General features: G+C 46.6%; 1 protein-coding gene across 3 annotated transcripts; it reads left to right on the top strand.

Moving 5' to 3' along the window:
• Nucleotides 1–10: 10 nt before the first annotated feature.
• Nucleotides 11–20787, top strand: LOC111593273 (histone-lysine N-methyltransferase trithorax). Of its 3 annotated transcripts, none has more exons than XM_030224958.1 (10): nucleotides 11–616; nucleotides 6317–6777; nucleotides 7805–8898; nucleotides 9652–10202; nucleotides 10332–10909; nucleotides 10977–11159; nucleotides 11222–19766; nucleotides 19825–19958; nucleotides 20023–20198; nucleotides 20268–20787. In XM_030224958.1, the coding sequence occupies exons 3-10, from the start codon at nucleotides 7924–7926 to the stop codon at nucleotides 20439–20441; spliced, it is 11316 nt and encodes a 3771-aa protein (XP_030080818.1). In that variant the 5' UTR covers nucleotides 11–616; nucleotides 6317–6777; nucleotides 7805–7923; the 3' UTR covers nucleotides 20442–20787. The 3 variants fall into 3 exon arrangements, with proteins under 3 accessions (XP_030080818.1, XP_030080819.1, XP_030080820.1); XM_030224959.1 differs by having other exon boundaries at nucleotides 7802–8898; XM_030224960.1 differs by lacking the exons at nucleotides 6317–6777; nucleotides 7805–8898.
• Nucleotides 20788–21467: the final 680 nt, after the last annotated feature.

The raw sequence follows: 21467 nt of genomic DNA, 5'->3' as shown, positions 1-21467 counted from the left end.
GATACGCGAAGATATCTGGCAACTGCGAGCGTTCAGAAGCTCCTCGAGAAATTTCGTAGAAAACGGTTAAAATGTCGCAATAAATTGATAATTAATTGTAAAAAGTGTTTACAAGTGATCTATTAAGTGTATTGAAATGAAAATTGCATTGGAAAATGCATAAAAATGTGAAATCAAAAGGCTGCAAACCTGATTTGTGAAGAGGCAGGCTTTTTTCATCGTCGTAAAATACATACAGACATTCTCACGCACACACACGCAGCTGTATATATGTATAAATAACGCGCGGGCGCGAGAGAGAGAAAGAGCGTGAGTAGAGTCGAATGTGCAATTGTATGCGTGAGTGTTGTTGCGCTGTTTTGTGTGCTCGTATCGGTGAGAGAGCAGCGCGCCAAGCAGGCGAATGCGAGAGCAAAGCAAAACCAACAAATAAGTGAACGAAAATAAAAACGAAAAATACCGAATATCGAACAAGTCGTGTGCGTTAAATGTTGAATGCTGAATGTTAAATATTGTTTGTGAGTTTCTGTGCATTTCTGCAAGGTGAATTATGTTTTGACATAAACCCAAAATAGTTGGATACAACGTAATATCATATTGGAAGAACAAGAGAAAGGTAAATACAAAATAAGGCTACATCCAGGCGTTGTCGGCGCATTTGTTTTGGTCGATGAGTCAGACGCTCGAGTTTTGTTTTTTTTTTTTAATTTTGTTTTTTTTTTTTACCTAATGTAGTCATCAAATCGTATCGTTTCTAACAAATGCATTTTGACACTTAAACTAACAACTCATTTACATACATATACAAACGTACTTAGCTAGATAATTGTCATGTGTAGTTGTAGTTAGTTTACATTGAACCGAAGGCGCGACGCGACGCCCAATAGCAAAAGTCTACAAATTATACTGTTACCTGTATCTAAATACAATATTTTTGTATCTACGTCGTTTAGTTATTTACAAATATACGCGCATTATTAAATACTATAGAAAGCATGTTGGAAAACACCACACAGCACATTTAAGTGTTAAGTGTATGTGTGAGTATATGCGAGAGCGAGAGAGAACGCTGCAGTTAGGAGCAACAAACAAAGCAATAAAGCAGCATCAATAAATAACAGTTTAATGTGTCTAGTGAGTACCTACAGTTAATTGTTTTTGTTATAAGCTCTCATTTGAAATCAAATGTTCGTGCTATCTCGCTCTCATTCTCCCGCTGTCTACCACATTTTGCATCTCGCACGCACCAATGCGGTCAAGTGTTTGTATTTATAACTAAAAATGCGCTGATCGCTTGCCTTGCTGTTAAAGCTTTTTAATAAATTATGTACACACTCACATATACATGTACAATATATATTTTTATGGGTGTGTGTAGAATAAAATGAATAACTGGCAAATCGATTGGCCCGAGTCGTGCTTACGACAATACGAAATTGTTGTTATTGCTCTCTCAGTTTTGTTTTGTTATTCTTATTGTTGTTGTTGAGTCGTGGCCGGCCGCGTTGATAGCTGCTGCCGCCGCTGTGGTCGCCGATGATCATTTTTTGATGAATAATTACGAAATATTTTTTACGTGTTTTTATTATATTTATTTGCATATGCCATGTATGCGTGTGTGTATGCCTGTTTGTGTGTGTGTCCCTCCCTCTCTCGCTCTCACGCGTGCTCTCATTTGACACCATATTAGCTTTGGCATTTTTTGTCGATCAAAAAAAAAAATAAAACGGCGAATTCCGAATCTGTGAGCATTTGAACTATGCGCGAAATGAGTAATTGCTCATATTGAGTATTTGCATTTGAATGTGGATATGTGTGTGTGCAGGTTTGAATGTATGCAACATTTTGTCTTTCAAAAGTTAACAGCCGCAGCCGGTGGGCCATAGGCTAATGCCTGAATTATTGGAACGTCGCAAGTATGTTGCCGCCTATATTTACGCTCTGCTAAGCAGACGCAAAGTTTGGGGCAGCGGCAACAGCAACTAGCGACAACTTTATGAACACCTCTCGCAAATACACATTTGCTTGGCCAAATATTAGTTTTCATTTCTATTAGATTTTGTGCCGAAATTTTGCATTACGTGCAGCAGCTGCTGCCACTTGAAAAGAACCCACCACCAACACCACCAATTACTAACGTCAACAAAAGCAAATCAAACTAGAGTTGGGCGAGTGTCGTGACACGGGCATACACGAGATGCCTAAATATTTGCGTGATTGCGCTTAATATTTGAAACCAATTTAATGTGCGCAAATTCCCATTTTGAATGAATAGAAAAATCACGAAACGAAAATCTCGTTTGAGGTGTGCCTCCATATCGTGCCAACAAAATATCTAACACCCATCTTTAATTCGAATAACAACAGTAGCAGAGCAACAGCTAAAATTGGCTGCTGCTGCAGCTGTTGATGTTGTTGCTTTCGTATTCGTGGCAATTGAGCACCAAACATCAGTTCGCGCTCAGCGTTTAATGCTCATTCATATACTCACACACACAAACACACATAGGCACACACATTCATACATATAGCAGTTCTGGGCTGCGCTCCCACATATTGGCGCGCACATTTTCTTTCACCTTTACTGCGTGTTTTGATTTGAACGTCTTTTTGGCCTCCTCAATCGCTTTTGCCGCACTCACACACACATACAAGTTTTTGCTCTCTCTCTCTCTCTCTTTCAGACTCTCCCACACCCCCGCAAATGTGCTCTCAGGCTCATTAATTGGCCCCCACCTTCGGTTCGTTTTGGCCTCGGCACTCTCCATCTCTCATCTGTCGCGCGCTCTCTCTATCTCTATCTCTTGGTATTAGCCGCTCTCTTTTAATCTCTGGACGGGACACATTTGTTGCTTGTTGTCTTTTGTTGCTTAATTCAACATCTTCAGCTGCTCCGCTTGGCCTGTTTGGCTTTCTCTTGTTCGGCTCCATTGCGCTCTTTATTTACACTGGTCTTTGGTCTCATTTTTCATGTTTTCTTGCTGCCTGCACATGCCTTCATACGTACACATAATTTGGGCACTTTTGCATAATTTCATGCAAATTAACATACTGTGTATGTGTGTGCATATTTTGTCGCGCTCTTTGTGCACATATTTGAGTTTATGTATGTATGTATGTATCTATTTAGTAGTTCGTTGTGATTGTCGTGCTCACGTTTTTAATCGTTCGTCAGTCGATTCGGTTTTCAATCGACATCTCGCTGGCATCGTTGTTGATGTTTTTGTTGTTGTTGCCTACCTGCCTGCTTGCCTGACTGTCTGGTCTGCTCCCTCCTCTGTAGCTGTCGCTGTCGCTGCTTGACTTTAATCTGCTCAATTACTCGCAATTTGCAAGTTGTGTGTGCGACTGTTTGAGTATGTCGCTGTCGCTGTCTCTGTCTCTGTCTATGCTGTTGCCTACCTGTCTGAGCGTGTGTGCGTGTGCTTGTGCTTGTGCTTGTGCGTGTCTCTGTGACAGTCTGTCTTCATGTTTCGTTTCGTTTTGCTTCTCATTCGCCTTATTCATGTTGTGTTGTACGTTTTGCGCTTGTTTTGATTTCTTAATCTTTTTACCATAATTGATGGCAATTAAATTAAAGGTGTGTGTGCGGCCTCGCGCCTTGACGTCGTTGCTGTTGCCATCGTTTTAGCTCGGCTCCTACTTCGTATCGATTCGGCTTCGGTCGTCTCGATTCGTGTGCATACATTGCCTCGCTCGTAAATCGGCGTCTGGAGATTGTCAAATACGTACACACATACACATACATATGTGTGTGTATGGGTGTTGCTTGTTGTCTCCACCTGAAGCCACGCAACTCGCGTGACTCTTATTTATTTGTAGTATTCAAATTATTCTCATCAGTTGTTTATTTTATACACTTTTAATGAAGGGCTTGCTCTTTGGATAGCGTTGATGATGAGACGATGAGCTCGACCGAGTTAGACCAGTATTTAGATTATGAAAAATAAACTTCAGCTTAAGCCTCTTCATTTTATTGAATTCCTATTAGCATTTATAGTAAATGTAAATGCTGTTGACAAGTGAACTATTAAGTTTAAAAATCAAACCCGAGTTGAGTCTGTCTTTCTCGAGAGATAATTCCTTGATTCGGTGTCTTCCTCCTGTAACCATAAGCACAACAGGATATATCTTAGTCGTTGCTCTCCCACTCTCTCTCGGCTATCAATATTTTGATTTGCTTTCGCTTGCTGTTTTGTGGACATTTTTGAATGTCATTCAATCGCAGTTTGTCGTCTATAGAAATTTTATTGATTAGTTCAATATTGCAGCGTTCCACTATGGTCCCCAGTGCAGTGTAGCATACATATACAAACATACATATGCTTATATGTATGTCTAATTACAGCGATTTACTTAATTGATGTCAACGCCGCGTTGTTATTAATTCTAGTAGGCAAAGTTTTATGTGTCACTTTGTATTCAATTTGCAATTTAAAGCGTAGTTTGTAGTTTGTTACGCTTGTGTTGTGTGCGAACGACTTGGAGAGTATTAAATTGTTGACAATTGTTTTGAGCTTGAGCAAATTAACCTTTAGTTTGTTATGTCATCTGTCATGTTATGTGAATATGTGCATCAATATTCACATAGATTAAAATACCTATTATTTAATTGCCATCGATTCTGTCTCACAATTAAAATCATTTGCATGCGCCCATCATGACATCATCAGACAACTCAATCGGAATGCACATTTAGATGCATTTCATCATGTTCAGTTCAGCAGAAACTTGGAAGAAGTCAATGCAATACGATGTGCTTATCTCGTATAAAGAACAATAACAAATCACAGCTGTAAATAAACTGCTAATATTCACTACATGGATTGAATATATTTAGCATGTAAAAACCTGATAAACTTCTATATATCACACTATAAATCGCTTAAAATATAATTCATATCAATCTCGGTTTGCAATTAGTGCAATCGCAATGTGCATGCACATTTACATATAATTACACATATATATCGAATGTATTTATATACATTTAAGCGATATTCGATCGTATTGAACTTAATGCTTACATGTCGCAGATAAAAAGAAAATGGACTACGAGCAATTCAAGCTTCAAATTAAATTGCAATCTCAGATACAGTTGCTTGTAGACTATCTACATACACATGTATGTATATATGCATGTATATGGGAAGCTAAATTATTGACTGTCCAGATATATATATAAAATATAAAACTGGAGTGCTGTGATTCAGACTGATCAACTAAGAAGCTATCCTGTAACATGTCTGTAACGCACTTCTTAAATATATTCTGTCTAATGAGAAGTCAATGAAAAACACTACATATGTATATACATATATAAATTTGTATAGTATATAAAAAGTCTCTTAATAAGAGTTGGATATCTGCCTTTACAATGTTCAAATAATATTTGTGTGTGGAATCTTTAGATAATATTATAATATGGAATGAAGTTATTTTTTTCTAAACTCCAAGTTAACAAATTGTAGATGGTTAACTAAAGGCACATACCCTGCTTAAGCAATTTGCTGCATACAGGGTACTCAAAGAAAAACAAACTATAAAGCAAAACTGCACTTGGGGTACAGTTGACATGATCGACTGGCTGCATAATTAACTAGCTAACAGCTAACCAGCTTTGGCCAGGCCGACAAGTCAGTGGTGCCAGAAACAGCAGTAACTGTTGTGGTAATTGGTGCCGCTACCGGGTCGTCTAGTGTCGTGCCGTGTCGTGTGTCTCTAGGCAAATACAAACACCTTTTTGCACAAAAACAATCAGCCCAGCACGAACTGACGAACCGACCAACAGACTAACCGACCAACTGACGAACTGACGAACTGACTCATGCATGCATGCATCCAATGCTCGGGCTCAACTCAATTGCAGCAGCAGCTAGTTAAAACAACAGAAACAACAAATAATATATATATAGAAAAAAGGAAAAAAGAGGAAAACTGCAATAACAAGTCATCGCTAGAGTGAGATGGGTATAGAGGTGGGGGTGGAGTGGAGTGGCGCACACGCAGTTGAGCGTTTTTCACCTCATTCTTATTCCATCAGCCATTAAGTAGTTCAGCAGCAAACCTGGTTAACCGTCACATGCAGCTCCTGCAAACAGCAGCAACAAAAACAACAACAGTAGCACATAAAATACATTCACCCGTGCACTCACACCCATTCATTCATTCACTCTCACACTCACAAACACACACACACACACTCATACAGTCATCGCACACCCACACAGTAAAAATCTGAACTTGTTTGCCAACTGCGACGAAGCGAACTAATAAATTTCTACTTTGTTTTCCCCCTTTTCAATAATTTTTCCAGATTCAAGAAATCGCGCTAAGACAAAAATTCGCGCACAAACACACACACACACATGCATACGCATACGCGCACACATTAAAGTATATAAATGCGCAAAAAGTGTGCTAGTATAAGTGTGAGTGTGTTGCTAGTATGTAATGATGTAGATGATTGCAATGATAATGAAAATGATCATAATGATAATAATGATGATGATGTTTTTGATGTGGCAGACGCGACCGAACTGCTAACATAGTTGAGCAACGTTTCGCGAAAGTACAGCAATGTGGAAAATTGTAAATACAACGACCAAAAACTCAAAACGCAGAAAAACTAAACGCGCAAAAAGAAGAATTTTCATGCTCGCGTCACCATAAGACATCATAAAGAAAAGAAAAACTGTCGTAAAAAGGCAGTCATAAAGGAAAACCCACCACTTAACAGGGTAGTGGGCTTCAACAAGAACAACACCAACAACAACAGTAAGAATTTCAATTTCTAGCTAAAAAAAAAATAACAAAAGCAACAACAACAGCGAATAACAAGAAAATCCTGCGAAGTAGAAAAAAGTTCAAGTCCGAAGTAGAAAAACCACTTAAAACATCGATGAGAAGTTGACGGAGTCGGAAGAGCGGCGCGATTAACGCGTCGCAAGAGCGAGCACTAGCTAGAGCGAGAGCGTAAAAAGGTGTTAGGAGAAGCAGGAAGGGAGGGCGCGACAGGAGTCTGCAAACGACAAAGACGAACGCGTGCTAAGGAGCTAAGAAGCAGCCGTTGTTGTTATTGCGACGATTTTTTTTGTAAACTATATATTTAGTGGTAGCTGAGTGAAAAGGTGGTGTGTGTGCTGGTGGTCACGCAAGACGTGGCAATCGTCTGCAGGAGCCGAACCAATAATAACAGCGAGACAAAGGCAGCTGCAATTGCACCTTTAGCAGCAGCGGCAGCGGTAACGGCAGCGACAGCGACAGGAGCGCCAAAGAGCGACAGCCGAGAGAGCGGTTTGTGTGTATATTTTCGTGTGTGCCGAGCGGCAGAGAGCATACACGAGACCCGAAGCAAAACAACGAAGCAATCGAAGCGACTGCCGCGCGTAGCGACGTCACCTTCGGCCATTCGGCTTTAGTAGTTGTAATTTGCAAAGCAAGGAGCGAGGAACGCGCGCGAAAACGAGCTAAACAAAACGAAAAAGGAACGAACTAACGAAACGAGTAAAGCGCTTTTGGAAGAGGGGAGCAGAGGGTAGTAGAGTGGAATCGGTAACCACAGCAACAACGGCCCACGGGTGTTTGCCTGTGTGCGTGTATGTGAGAGAGTGCTTGTGAGTGTTCAAGGGGGAAATTGACGCATTCCAAACGCGGTTCGGTTACAGGCATTGGCTGACGTTGTTTCTCTTGTAGCTGTTGCCGCTGCTTTTGTTGATATTGTAGTCCCGCGTTGCTAATACCGGTATTTTCGACTCACGTGAACGTTGTTATTTTATTTCGTATTTTGCATTGTTCCCAGCAGCCGCTGCAAGGAAAGTTTGTGCCGCCAACAACGCGTTGCAAATACAGCCGGGTCAACATAAACGATTTGCCAATGCAAATACAAATGCAAAAAATCAAAGATCAGCAAGTGCGTATATTATGGGCCGCTCTAAGTTCCCCGGGAAACCATCGAAGTCGATCAATCGTAAACGGATAAGTGTCCTGCAATTGGAGGATGATGCAGCGGCGGCGGCTAGCGCTGCATCCACAGCGGCAACAGAGCAGCATCAGCAGGGCGAACAGAGCGCCGGCTCAGCGTCGCGGGAGAAAGGCAACAATTGTGATAACGATGACGATGATAATGCGCCAAGCGGCGCGGCGACCAGCGGAAACAGCGCTGCGTCAAGTGGAGTTGCGAGTGCCACAGCCGAAGGTGGCGGCAGCACCGGGAATGGATCCAGCGGAGGCAGCACTACAAATGGTGGCAATGTAAATGGAGGCAGTCACCACAAGAGCGCCACAGCGGCATCCGCAGGGCCGGCTGAGGTCAAGGAATGCAAAAATCAAGGCAACAATATCGAGCCTAACAACTGCATTGCCGCTGGGCCCGATGAGGCCGAGGACACAAATAACGATGACGACGATGACAGCGGCAATGACAAGAAGGCAACAGCCGGCGCTGCTGCCCTCGTTGTCTCTGCGGCTGCTGGTGCTGCCGCCTTTGGGCCTGGGCTCGGTGCGTTGCAGCGTGCACGCAAAGGAGGCAATAAAAAATTCAAAAACTTGAATCTGGCCAGAGCGGAGGTGATGTTGCCTTCAACGTCGAAACTCAAGCAACAACAGCAACAGCAATTGCAACTTAATTGCCCTTCATCGTCTTCATCATCATCTGCTCCTACGACAACAAAGGCGACGGCTTTAGCGATAGCTGCGCTGGCGGCGACAGCGGGAACGACGTCAACGTCGACGTCGGCGTCAAGCATGCCTGGGACGTCACTGGCAGCAACTGCTGGGGGCGGGGGAGGCACAGCTACTGGCCTGCTAGCGAACCCCTTTGCCAGCGTCGAGACAAAAGTGGTCGAGGCAGCAGCCGCATCAGCAGCAGCAGCAGGCGCTGGCGAAGATGTTGCAATGGTAAGTGGATTTCTTTAGATCATGTTGTACTGTACACACACGATACGCGCCCGCTTTATAAATGCAACACACACACATACACCTACATGCAACACATACATATACTTATATATATGTGTGTATATAAATAAGTTAAAGCCGATTTAACTCAGTGATTTTTTGTTGTTTTTTTGTTTGGTGTCTCGTCTTTTGTGTGTTGCGTGTTATTTGCTTATTCTGCCCCATTTCAGGCAATGTAAATAAGAACCCCGTCAAGTCGGGCGCTAAATTATGCGCCCCGGACTTGAATTGTACTTACTTGCTAACTAACTAGTGGTTACCCTATCGCCTGCCTGTCTGCCTATTGCTTGTGAGCTGCTCGCTTACCTGCTTAATTGGCTCTTATGACGTTTTCGCGCTTTCCCCCGCCTGCCTGCCTACCTATCTACTTACCTACCTACCTGGCTGTACCTGCACATAACTCGTTTTTCCCCCAAAACTTGCACTTGCTTACTGCTTTCCCCACCCGGCACCCTGCACCCTGTACCCTGTACCCTGTATCTGCATCCCATACTCCTATTCGCATATCCCTTGCCCTGCTTTGTTCTGCTTTGTTTTGCTTTGCATGCTTGTTCGCCTGCTTTAGTTTTTACGAGCATGCATGTAGTTGTTATTTGCTCATTTTTTAGTTGTTTTTACTTGCATGCATTATTGATTGGCTAAAAGACATCGAGTGGAACCTTTATGACTAACCTGTCGTTTACGTTTTTCCAGCTAAAGACTTCAATCGAAATGGGCAATGAGGCCGGCCCAGAAGTCACTGTCGCTGCAGTCAAATCGAATGGGTCCAGTCCAAATGCCAATGTCGTGGCCGGCACGAGCGCTGCCCCAGGGGCCCCAACGGCGACAAAGCAAAAGAAAACGGTCACCTTTAAGAACATACTCGAAACCAGTGATGACAAGTCGGTCGTGAAGCGTTTCTATAATCCGGACAATCGGGTGCCGCTCGTTTCGATCATGAAGAAGGATAGCCTCAATCGACCGCTCACTTATTGCAGAGGCAGCGAGTTTATTGTGCGTCCCTCCATACTGTCCAAAATACTCAACAAGAACTCCAACATCGACAAGCTCAACTCGCTGAAATTTCGCTCGGTGCATGCGTCGTCATCCTCCGTACAGGAAGCCAGCTCCACAAGTCTCTTTGGCTCTGGCCTGTCGCGAGCTTTTGGCGCCCCAATCGACGATGAGGACGCCGTTTCGGGGGGTGTCACGTTTCGAAAGCAGGAGCCTCCGTCCAAAACATCTGAAGACAACGACGATGATGGGTAAGTAATTAATAGTATATAAAACTTTATACTAATTAGTGAAATATTTAACGGAATATGAATTCCGTAAACACGTATCAAATATTATGAAATACTTAACAAGACACAAACATTAATTATCATTTGTAGCTCGGCAAGTAGCGATAATATCGAGGATGATGAGGACGTTGATGATGAAGAGGTGGACGACAACGACCAGGCGCCGTCGGAGAAGAATGCCGAAACAACGGCTAGCCTGGAAGAAAAGGATGACGAGGATAGGCAGCTGGTCATGGATAAACATTTCGTGTTGCCCAAACGAAGCACGCGTTCATCTCGCATCATAAAGCCCAACAAGCGTCTGCTGGACGTGGGCGGGATAAGCAGCAAGAAGAGCACCAGCGATGTCATTAGCAAGCCCAAACCGAAGAACTACTTTGGGCTTGGTGACTTTGCCAACGAAACGCTCGCCTCGACGTCTTCGTCGTCAGCATCAACGTCATCAGCTTTAGGCCAGAAGCTTTTGAAGGAAACATTTCCTAGCTTTGGCTCCGTGAAGCTCAACAGCAGCTTTGTGATGCGTCAGCCGCGCCTGCAATTCCAAACTGACAAGAGTGGATCGTTTGTAGGCGCTAAGCTAGCCACAGCGGTGCCATTGCCTGCATCATCAAGTGCCATTTCGTCAGTAAATGCTTTATCCTTTGGCTCTCTCAATAATGCAAATTCAGGTATGGGAATCATGGCATCAAAGTTCTTGTGATATATGATTTATAAATTTCGTTTTCGTACGTGTAGCCGTAGCTACGTCATGTGCTATTTGCTCAGCACCAGTAAATAACAAGGAGGCGGCGCTGGCGCGAAAATATGGTGCAATTGCCTGTGAGGTTTGTCGCAAGTTCAACTCCAGAATGACAAAGATATCCAAGCAATCAACGCCCACACAGCCCGTGCAGCAGCTACAGTGCAGAGGCACAGACGGTATGCAGCTATTGAAATCGTTGTAATAAGCAAATAAATAATTTCTAACCCTAACAATACAGGTGGCAACTGCAGCATACAATCGACCAAGAGCCAATTGAAGAACTTCAAGAAGCTCTACAAGGAGCGCTGCACGGCGTGCTGGCTAAAAAAGTGCATGTCAGCATTCCAGCTGCCCACGGCGCATAGAAGCCGCTTGAGTGCCATTTTGCCCGCCAATATGCGCGAAGAGACTGCACCCAAGGATGACAAGTGCACGGAGCTGTTGTCGCCAACGGCAAGCATGCGCTTTACAGCGCCGACTAGCTCAGCAACGTCTGCAAGCTCAAGCTCGACCATCATGTGGAAATCCAGTGGCGAGTCTGCAGTTAACTGCATCAAGTCGAATCCTCTTGCAGAGAATAATGTTACCTTTGGCAGTACTCCATTGCTTCGTCCCGCAATACTCGAAAAGCCGCTGTTCTTAAAAATTGCCAACGATAATAAAAAACCGAAAGAGTTGAAAGTCGCATCCACGGAGGCTGTTCGTGTAAGTCCTGGGCCCAGCATCAGTGAACCGGCAATCGCGCCAAACAAAACAACGCGAAAAGCCAAGCAGGACAAGGAGAAAGCAAAGGAGCAGGAAGGTGATAAGCAGCTCAGCCCTAGCGTCAAAAAGGCGACTGAGGCCAACACATCAGAGACTCAAAAGGATGAACAACAACCAGCAACTGCAATTGGAACACCTGTCAATAGCTCTTCTACATCTCAAACTAACTCCGCCACGACCACCAACAGTGCAATGGAGACGGCTGAGGCAACCTCCACAACGACGGCGCCGGATAACTTGAAGCGGCAACGCATTGATTTAAAGGGGCCACGTGTAAAACACGTGTGTCGCAGTGCGTCCATAGTCCTTGGGCAGCCGCTAGCCACATTTGGCGACGAGGAAGATGAATTGGCTGCGGTAGAGGCAGCACCACCAACCACTGCATCAGAGGCCAACGTCAAAAAGCCTAAGTCGCCGCTGCCCGTGCAAATGATCATCGACGAAAACGATAATTGTGCCACCTGCAAACCAGCAGCTAATGAAGTCGTAGCGGAAGCCCAACCAGTTGTTAAGAGTGTGCTAGAATCGAAGAGCGGCAAATCAAGTACGCAAACAGAGGCTAAAAAGACGACAGCTACATCGGGCTCGTCTAAGGGCAAGGTTACCACGCGGAATGCGACGGCAACTGTGACATCAGCTGCTAGCGGTCTGGTGGCCAACAAAAAGCAGCGCAACTACGAGGCAAGCAGCAGTGCTGGCAGTCAAGCGGCTGCTCCTCAAAGTCGTCGTGCGCTGGCCAAGGAGGTCAATCGGCTGAAGGTGTTGATTTCAATCGATTTCTGGGAGAACTATGATCCGGCTGAGGTGTGTCAAACGGGATTTGGGTTGATTGTCACGGAAACAGTTGCGCAGCGAGCACTGTGTTTTCTGTGCGGCTCAACGGGCTTGGATCCCCTTATCTTTTGCGCCTGCTGCTGCGAGCCCTATCATCAGTATTGTGTGCTGGACGAGTACAATCTGAAGCACAGCTCCTTTGAGGATACGCTGATGAACAGCTTGTTGGATACGTCCAATAATGCTTGCGCCCTTTCAGCGGCTTCCAATGCGGCACTGAATCAGCTGACGCAACGGCTTAACTGGCTGTGTCCACGTTGTACCGTATGCTATACGTGCAACATGTCGTCCGGATCGAAGGTGAAGTGCCAAAAGTGCCAGAAGAACTATCACAGCACCTGCCTGGGCACCAGCAAGCGGCTCCTGGGGGCTGATCGGCCTCTCATCTGCGTGAACTGTTTAAAGTGTAAGTCCTGCGCCACCACCAAGGTATCCAAGTTTGTGGGCAATTTGCCCATGTGCACCGCTTGCTTTAAACTGCGCAAGAAGGGCAACTTTTGTCCAATCTGCCAAAAGTGCTATGACGACAACGACTTCGACCTAAAGATGATGGAGTGTGGCGACTGCAACCAGTGGGTGCACTCGAAGTGCGAGGGCCTCAGCGACGAACAGTACAATCTCCTGAGCACGCTGCCCGAATCCATTGAATTCATATGCAAAAAATGTGCTCGACGTTGCGATGTCTCCCGCAACAAAGCGGACGAATGGCGACAAGCTGTTATGGAGGAATTCAAGTCGAGTCTGTACAGTGTGCTTAAGCTGCTCAGCAAATCGCGGCAAGCTTGCGCCCTGCTAAAACTCAGTCCACGCAAGAAACTGCGTTGTAGCTGTGCAAATGGAGTAGGCAGTGCGGGCGGCAAGGCTCATAGTCAAGGCAAGCTACAGCCCAAGGCGTTACAGTTTACCTATAACGGGCTGGGCAGCGATGGTGAGAGCCAGAACAGCGATGACGTCTACGAGTTCAAGGAGCAGCACTGTGCCAATCCAAAGCCGTCGACGCCGGTGCCATGCACTTGCCTGCAGTCATTGAGCCAGTCACAATCGTTCAGTTTGGTTGACATTAAGCAAAAGATCGCAAGCAATGCATACGTTTCGCTGGCTGAGTTTAACTACGACATGAGCCAGGTAATACAGCAGAGCAACTGTGATGAGCTAGACATAGCCTACAAGGAGCTGCTTAGCGAACAGTTTCCCTGGTTCCAGAATGAGACCAAAGCCTGCACAGATGCGCTCGAAGAGGATATGTTTGAGTCGTGCGGCTACGAGGAACTGGAGGAATCACCGTCGACATATGCCGACCATCATACAGCAACGCAGCCATCGCGTGCTGGTCTCTTGGACATACCACTGGATGACGTAGATGATCTGGGCGGTTGTGCAGTCAAGACGCGACTTGATACGCGCGTTTGCCTCTTCTGCCGCAAGAGCGGCGAGAGACTCTCTGGAGAGGAAGCGCGTCTGCTTTACTGTGGTCACGACTGCTGGGTGCACACGAACTGCGCCATGTGGTCCGCCGAGGTGTTTGAGGAAATTGACGGCTCGCTGCAGAATGTGCACAGCGCTGTGGCACGTGGTCGCATGATTAAGTGCACCGTTTGCGGAAATCGAGGCGCCACAGTTGGTTGCAATGTGAAGTCGTGCGGCGAGCACTATCATTATCCTTGTGCGCGCAGCATCGACTGTGCCTTCCTCACCGACAAGTCTATGTATTGTCCGGCACATGCCCGCAATGCGCTGAAAGCCAATGGCTCTCCGGGCGTTACCTTTGAAACGAACTTCGAGGTGTCGCGTCCAGTTTATGTTGAGCTCGATCGTAAGCGCAAAAAGCTGATTGAGCCCGCTAAAGTGCAATTCCATATTGGATCGCTAGAGGTGCGACAACTGGGCTCGATTGTGCCGCGTTTCTCCGACTCCTTTGAAGCCATTGTTCCGATCAACTTCCTGTGCAGCCGACTTTATTGGTCGTCCAAGGAGCCCTGGAAGATCGTGGAATACACGGTGCGCACCACGATACAGAACAGTTACTCGACGACGCTGACACTGGATGCGGGGCGAAACTTCACTGTGGACCACACCAATCCCAATTGCTCCCTAGTGCAGTTAGGACTGGCGCAGATAGCGCGCTGGCATAGCAGTCTAGCTCGTAGCGATTTGCTGGAAACGGATTGGGCCGAGTTCCCCAATTCCTATGTTTCCCCCGATGAGAACACCGAAGAGGAACCTCAACAGAATACGGACCTCTTGCCGCCAGAGATAAAGGATGCCATATTCGAGGACTTGCCGCACGAGTTGCTCGACGGCATCTCCATGCTGGACATATTTATGTATGAGGATCTGGGCGACAAGACCGAACTGTTCGCCATGAGCGAGCAATCCAAGGATGGCACAACGGGGACATCTCAAGCGACGGGTGCTTCAGTGAGCATCTGCGACGATGATACGCGCAACTCAAATAGCTTAAGCAAGCAACTGGAGCTAAGCAATTGCTGGCCAGCCAGCAATCCCGTTGAAGATGCCATGTTATCCGCTGCACGCTGCTCCAATCAGGCGAAGCAGCGCAGCGAAGCGCTCAAAAAAACAGCCACGGCCCAGACTCGTTCTTGGCCCAAGATGGATGGCAGCAGTGTTGCGGTCTTTAAACGGCGCAAGCTCTCCAAAAACATTGCAGAGGGCGTGCTCCTCAGTCTCAATCAGCGCAACAAAAAGGAAATGGCCACCGTTGCCGGCATCACGCGGCGTCAGTCTATCTGCGGCAGCAACGAGCTGCCCGTGGAAGGAAATGCAGCCATGCGCACCAAGAGCTTTACGTGGAGTGCAGCAAAGCGGTATTTCGAGAAGAGCGAATCTCGCGATGAGGCTGCCAAGTTGAAGATTATGCAAATGGATGGCGTGGACGATTCGATCACCGAGTATCGTATAATTGGCGGCGATGGCAACTTGTCCACGGCTCAGTTCACGGGTCAGGTGAAATGCGAGCGTTGCCAGTGCACATATCGCAACTACGATTCCTTTCAGCGTCATTTGGCCAGCTGTGAGCCTATGTCCACCAGCGAATCGGAGTCCGAAACGGCAGCGGGCACCACTCAGCTTAGCGCCGAGAGCCTCAATGAACTGCAGAAACAGGCATTTGCCGCTGCCACGCTAGGCAACACTGGCGGACTCAACTATTTGCAGACATCCTTTCCTCAGGTCCAGAACCTGGCCACCTTGGGCCAGTTCGGAGGTCTACAGGGGTTGCAAGCGCTGCAACTGCAGGCACAGTCTCTGGGCAATGGCTTCTTTCTCTCCCAGCCGAATGCCACACAAGCCACGTCCAATGGCAACGATGAGCTGCAGCTCTATGCGAACTCACTACAAAATTTGGCGGCCAACCTGGGCGGCGGCTTTACGCTGACACAGCCAACTGTTAGCACGCAAGCGCAACCACAGCTGATAGCCCTGTCCACGAATCCGGATGGAACGCAGCAGTTCATACAGATACCACAGAGCAATGGAGGTGCGACACAGTTGCTGCAGACAACTGCGCCGACTGCAATGCCGACGACCACATATCAAACATTGCAGGCGACCAATAGCGATAAGAAAATCGTTCTGCCGCTGCGTGGCACAGGCAAGCCGCTCAAGACGGTGGCCACTAAAGCAGCACAGCAGGCAACGGCGGCGGCTAAACAGAAGCAGCTGAAATCAGCGCAAGGCGTGAAGCCCATTCAGGCGAAGCTGCAGCCCCAGCAACAGCAGCCGCAGCATCAGCAACAGCAGCCCATCACAGTCACCGCTGGCACCACCCAGCTGCTTGGCCAGAACTTGTTGCAGCCACAGCTGCTCTTCCAGAGCAACGCACAGCCGCAAACATCGCAGTTGCTGTTGCCGCAAACGCAGGCACAAAACATCATTTCGTTTGTGACCGGAGATGGCAGCCAGAACCAGCCGCTGCAATACATCTCGATACCCACTGCAAACGACTATAAGCCACAGCAGACGACGGCTACACCCACATTCTTGACAGCTCCAGGCGGTGGTGCAACGTTTCTGCAAACAGATGCAAGTGGAAATCTAATGCTAACCACCGCTCCAACCAACTCGGGCTTGCAGATGCTGCAGACACAACCTCAGGTCATTGGCACGCTCATCCAGCCGCAGACTCTGCAGCTAACCACTGGAACGGATGGAACGCAGAGTAACACAGGACAGCAGCCGCTCATATTGGGCGGCGCTACTAATGGTGGTGCCACGGGTCTGGAGTTCGCCACAACGACGCCACAGGTCATACTGGCCACGCAGCCCATGTATTACGGTCTGGAAACAATAGTCCAAAACACGGTGATGTCTTCCCAACAGTTCGTTTCTACAGCCATGCCGGGAGTGCTCAGCCAGAACGCTAGTTTCTCGGCCACGACGACGCAGGTATTCCAGGCCAGCAAAATCGAACCGATTGTCGATCTACCCGCTGGCTATGTGGTGCTCAACAATGCTGTGGATGCGGGCAGCAGCTCGGGCTGGAATACGTCCAGTGTACTGCAGCAGAGCCAGTCGCAGACAACCGACGACGCCACTACACAGCTGCTGCAGAATGCTGGCTTTCAGTTTCAGACTACGCCCACCACATCCACGCATCAGACCATGTCGGACTATGTGGCCCCAATGGTGGTTACAGCAAAAATACCGCCGGTGGCACAGATGAAGCGTAATACAAATGCGACAAAAGCAAATATCTCGGTGCTAAGTAAGGTTCAGCCGCAGTCACAGCAACCCCAAGTGGTCAACAAGGTGCTGCCCACCAACGTGGTTACGCAGCAGCAGCAACAGTCACAGCAACACCAGCAGCAACAGCAGACACAGTCAAAGCAACCACTAACGGGACATGCTAGTGCGAAACTTACGTCACAATTTCAGCGGCAACAGCTGACTAACGAGTTAAAGAGCAAACAACAAGCGGTGCATCAGACGGGCACCACGTGTGGCGCCCCGCCCAGCATAGCATCGAAGCCGCTGCAGAAGAAAACCAACTTGATCAGGCCCATTCACAAGGTGGAGGTGAAGCCCAAGCTTATGAAGCCGGCATCCAAACTGCCCACGGCAGCAGGTGCAATTCAGCATCAGCAGCAGCAACAGTCGCCAGCAGTGGCCAATCAAGTGCCCAAGGTGTCGCTGCTGCAACAGCGCTTGCCCGCACCACTGCAACAACAGCAGCAACAGCAGTTACAGCAACAACAACAGTTGCAGTCGCAACAACAACAACAGCAACAGCTATCCGTACCGCAACTGCTGACCACACAGCAGCCCATCATCAGCATAGTGGGCGCATCGGAGCCACAGGCCACCACACAGTTCGTGATGACGCCGACGGTGCAGGCACAGCCCATACAGCTGCTTGAGCAGCAGTCGCAACAGCCGCAGCAGCTGCAGCAACAACAGGCACAGCAGCAGACGGATCTTCTCATAAATGGTAATCCTACAAGGCTGCAGCATTATGTCAGCAATTCGTTACCCACGAATGTGGTCAATCCGCTGCAGCAGCAGCAGCCGATAGCCGTTAACGCTAACAACAGCACCACTGTGGCGCCGCAGAATAGCATAACAATAAATAGCCGGCCCACGAACCGGGTGTTGCCCATGCAACAGCGTCAGGAGCCGGCGTCTCTGAACAGCGACATCGTGGTGCAGTCGCCAACGCCACCTAAGCCCATAGAGGAGCCAGTTGCCTCGGTGGCATCCACCCAGAAACCTGTGGTCAAGTGTTACGCACAGCAGGAACAGAAATCTCCTGGCTACGATACGGAACTCAAGACGAGCGCCACATTGGATAGTCTAGTGCAGACGAATTCTATAACCACGCTGCAGTTACAACAGCAGCAACAGGAGCCTATCTACAGCGAACACGTCTTCGAGAAGCAGTCGGAGGCACAGCAACAGCTGGAGAAGCCCAAAAGCAACGATCTCATGCTCATGGAGTCCACATCGTGCCAACAACAGCAACATCAACAACAGCAACAGCATATGGATATAGTAAATAATGGCTTCCAGCTAACGTCTAATGAGAATTGCCTGCTTGAAAAACATGGCTTCCATGTTGAAGAGGTGCCTATGGAGACTGAAGATCACTATGGCAGTCTGAAGAACGGCATCGGTAATGAGGGGCTCAGTCAGCTGGATGATGCCGATGAGGATGAGGAAGATGATGACGATTTCAGTTTAAAGATGGCAACATCAGCATGTAATGACCACGAGATGTCCGATAGCGAGGAGCCGGCGGTAAAGGAGAAGATCAGCAAAATTCTAGACAATCTGACAAACGATGATTGTGCCGATTCAATAGCCACGGCGACTACAGTCGAAGCGAGCGCTGGGTATCAGCAAATGGTTGAGGATGTGCTGGCCTCGACTGGCGCTGGGTCAGTGGCTACGGATGATGAAGCCTTCACAGCCACCGCAGAGGAGACGGCAGCAGTGGAAGCAGCGGCCAGCTACATTAACGAAATGGCCGAAGCACATGAGCTGCAACTGAAGCTACAGGCGGGCGTTGAGCTGGATTTGAAGAAACCCAAACTAGATCTACCACAGCAGCCGGATACCGTGCAGCCTAATGTGGTGCCTACAGCAGCTGCTCCACAGCAACCGCCGTCAATGCGTGACCCCAAGAGGATAAGCGGGCCACATCTGCTGTACGAGATTCAAAGCGAAGATGGTTTTACCTACAAGTCGAGCTCAATTGCCGAGATCTGGGAAAAGGTATTCGAAGCTGTGCAAGTCGCACGGCGAGCTCACGGTCTCACGCCGCTGCCCGAGGGTCCGCTGGCTGATATGAGCGGTGTGCAAATGATTGGCCTTAAGACCAACGCACTGAAGTATCTAATCGAGCAGCTACCAGGGGTCGAAAAGTGCGTCAAATACACGCCCAAGTATCATAAGCGCAATGGTAATGTATCCACATCTTCCGGAGCTGGACATGTGGCCAGCGTAGCTGGCAACAATGCGGAAATTCTTGGCGCTGGAACAGATGGTCAGGCGCTTATTGACTACGGCTCAGATCAGGAGGACCTGCAGGAGAACGCATACGAATGTGCTCGCTGCGAGCCGTACAGCAGTCGCTCCGAGTATGATATGTTTAGCTGGTTGGCGTCCAGGCATCGCAAGCAGCCCATACAGGTGTTTGTGCAACCTTCAGATAACGAACTGGTGCCCAGGTAGGTTGATTACTTTGACTGATTGGCGAACTTAACTAATTCACGTTTGACTTTGTAGACGTGGAACTGGCAGCAATCTTCCCATGGCCATGAAATACCGTACGCTGAAGGAGACCTACAAGGATTACGTTGGCGTATTTCGCTCACACATCCATGGACGAGGTCTCTACTGCACTAAGGATATTGAAGCGGGTACGTGAAGTCCCTAAACTTGCCGTCAACTCCAGCTAATTGTTAAGTAACTATTTTTACGCAGGTGAAATGGTTATCGAGTACGCCGGAGAACTGATACGATCTACGCTGACGGACAAGCGGGAACGGTATTATGACAGCCGCGGCATTGGCTGCTATATGTTCAAGATTGACGACAATCTCGTTGTGGATGCCACAATGCGTGGCAATGCGGCACGCTTTATCAATCACTCTTGTGAGGTGAGTAGCAGAGCATTAGTTTGAGTCTGTAAATCGATATTATAATCTTAATGATTCCGTCCTCCGCAGCCGAATTGCTACTCGAAAGTCGTTGATATACTTGGGCACAAGCACATCATAATCTTTGCCCTGCGTCGCATCGTGCAGGGCGAGGAGCTGACGTATGACTACAAATTCCCATTTGAAGATGAGAAAATACCCTGTTCATGCGGCTCAAAGCGATGCCGCAAGTACTTAAACTAGGCAAAAGTTAATATGCATATATATAAGCACATATATATATATATAATACCAGAAGTGGACGGCGCAGTGCGCTTGTCCAGGACATACTCAATGAAGAAACAAGCAACATGTGTAGTTAACGGTTATTTCGATCTAATTTTTGGTCAATCGTGATACATTTCATTTGATAGCATATATTTTAAGTAGACGTAGATAAAACAGTTGTAGATGTAAGAGTTAAAACGTTGATATTATATAAAATATATATCCCATACATATTCGTATATAAACAACTAATAACACCACAATATTACGCGACTTGTGCTCATATAGGACTTCCGTATATGGCAAACCCATTGATATAACCTGTGCGATATATATATATATATATATATATATATATATATATATATATATATATTGTTACTAAAAGTGTATATTTACACATTCACACACGCATACAAACACAAACACATACAATAACATGGGAAAACTCGATGATTTCAGTATTCGGCGAAGATGGTTTAAGTGTATATGAAATATGTTTAAAATACATATGTATTAGCTACCATATATGGAATTCAGTATATTAAGGCTTGACAGATTCTATATATTTTAACAAAATTAATAACTATGTTGCACATCACACGGTCAAGATCAATATATATATATATATTTATGTATATATATGTATTGTTACTAGATATGTTAGCTGTTTGGTCAGATTATCAACCCATTAATGGCCAAATCGGTGGACAACCATTTAATGATTATTTACAGGGGCTTGTGTTAGATTGTAAATAAAGAAAAAGAAAAAGAAAGGATATAAAGTGTTAGGTAATTAAATATTTATGCATAAGAAGCAACAAATCTCTAATTATATAAAAACAAAAAGCAGATTAAACTATTTTATGTAGATATATGCACACATGCAAATTGAGTATTTACGTTTGTTGCAATTGAACTTACTAACTATTACAAATAATAATAATCCACTGGCCTAATCTAATATATACATATATATATATACTTAAACATGCATACACA

Source organism: Drosophila hydei, unplaced genomic scaffold (genome assembly GCF_003285905.1).
Source record: "Drosophila hydei strain 15085-1641.00,03,60 unplaced genomic scaffold, DhydRS2 tig00008121-arrow-pilon, whole genome shotgun sequence".
In the NCBI taxonomy this organism is placed as follows: Eukaryota; Metazoa; Arthropoda; class Insecta; order Diptera; family Drosophilidae; genus Drosophila; species Drosophila hydei.
The sequence above is the reverse complement of the archived record's forward strand: the minus strand, read 5'-3'. Positions and strand labels throughout refer to the sequence as shown.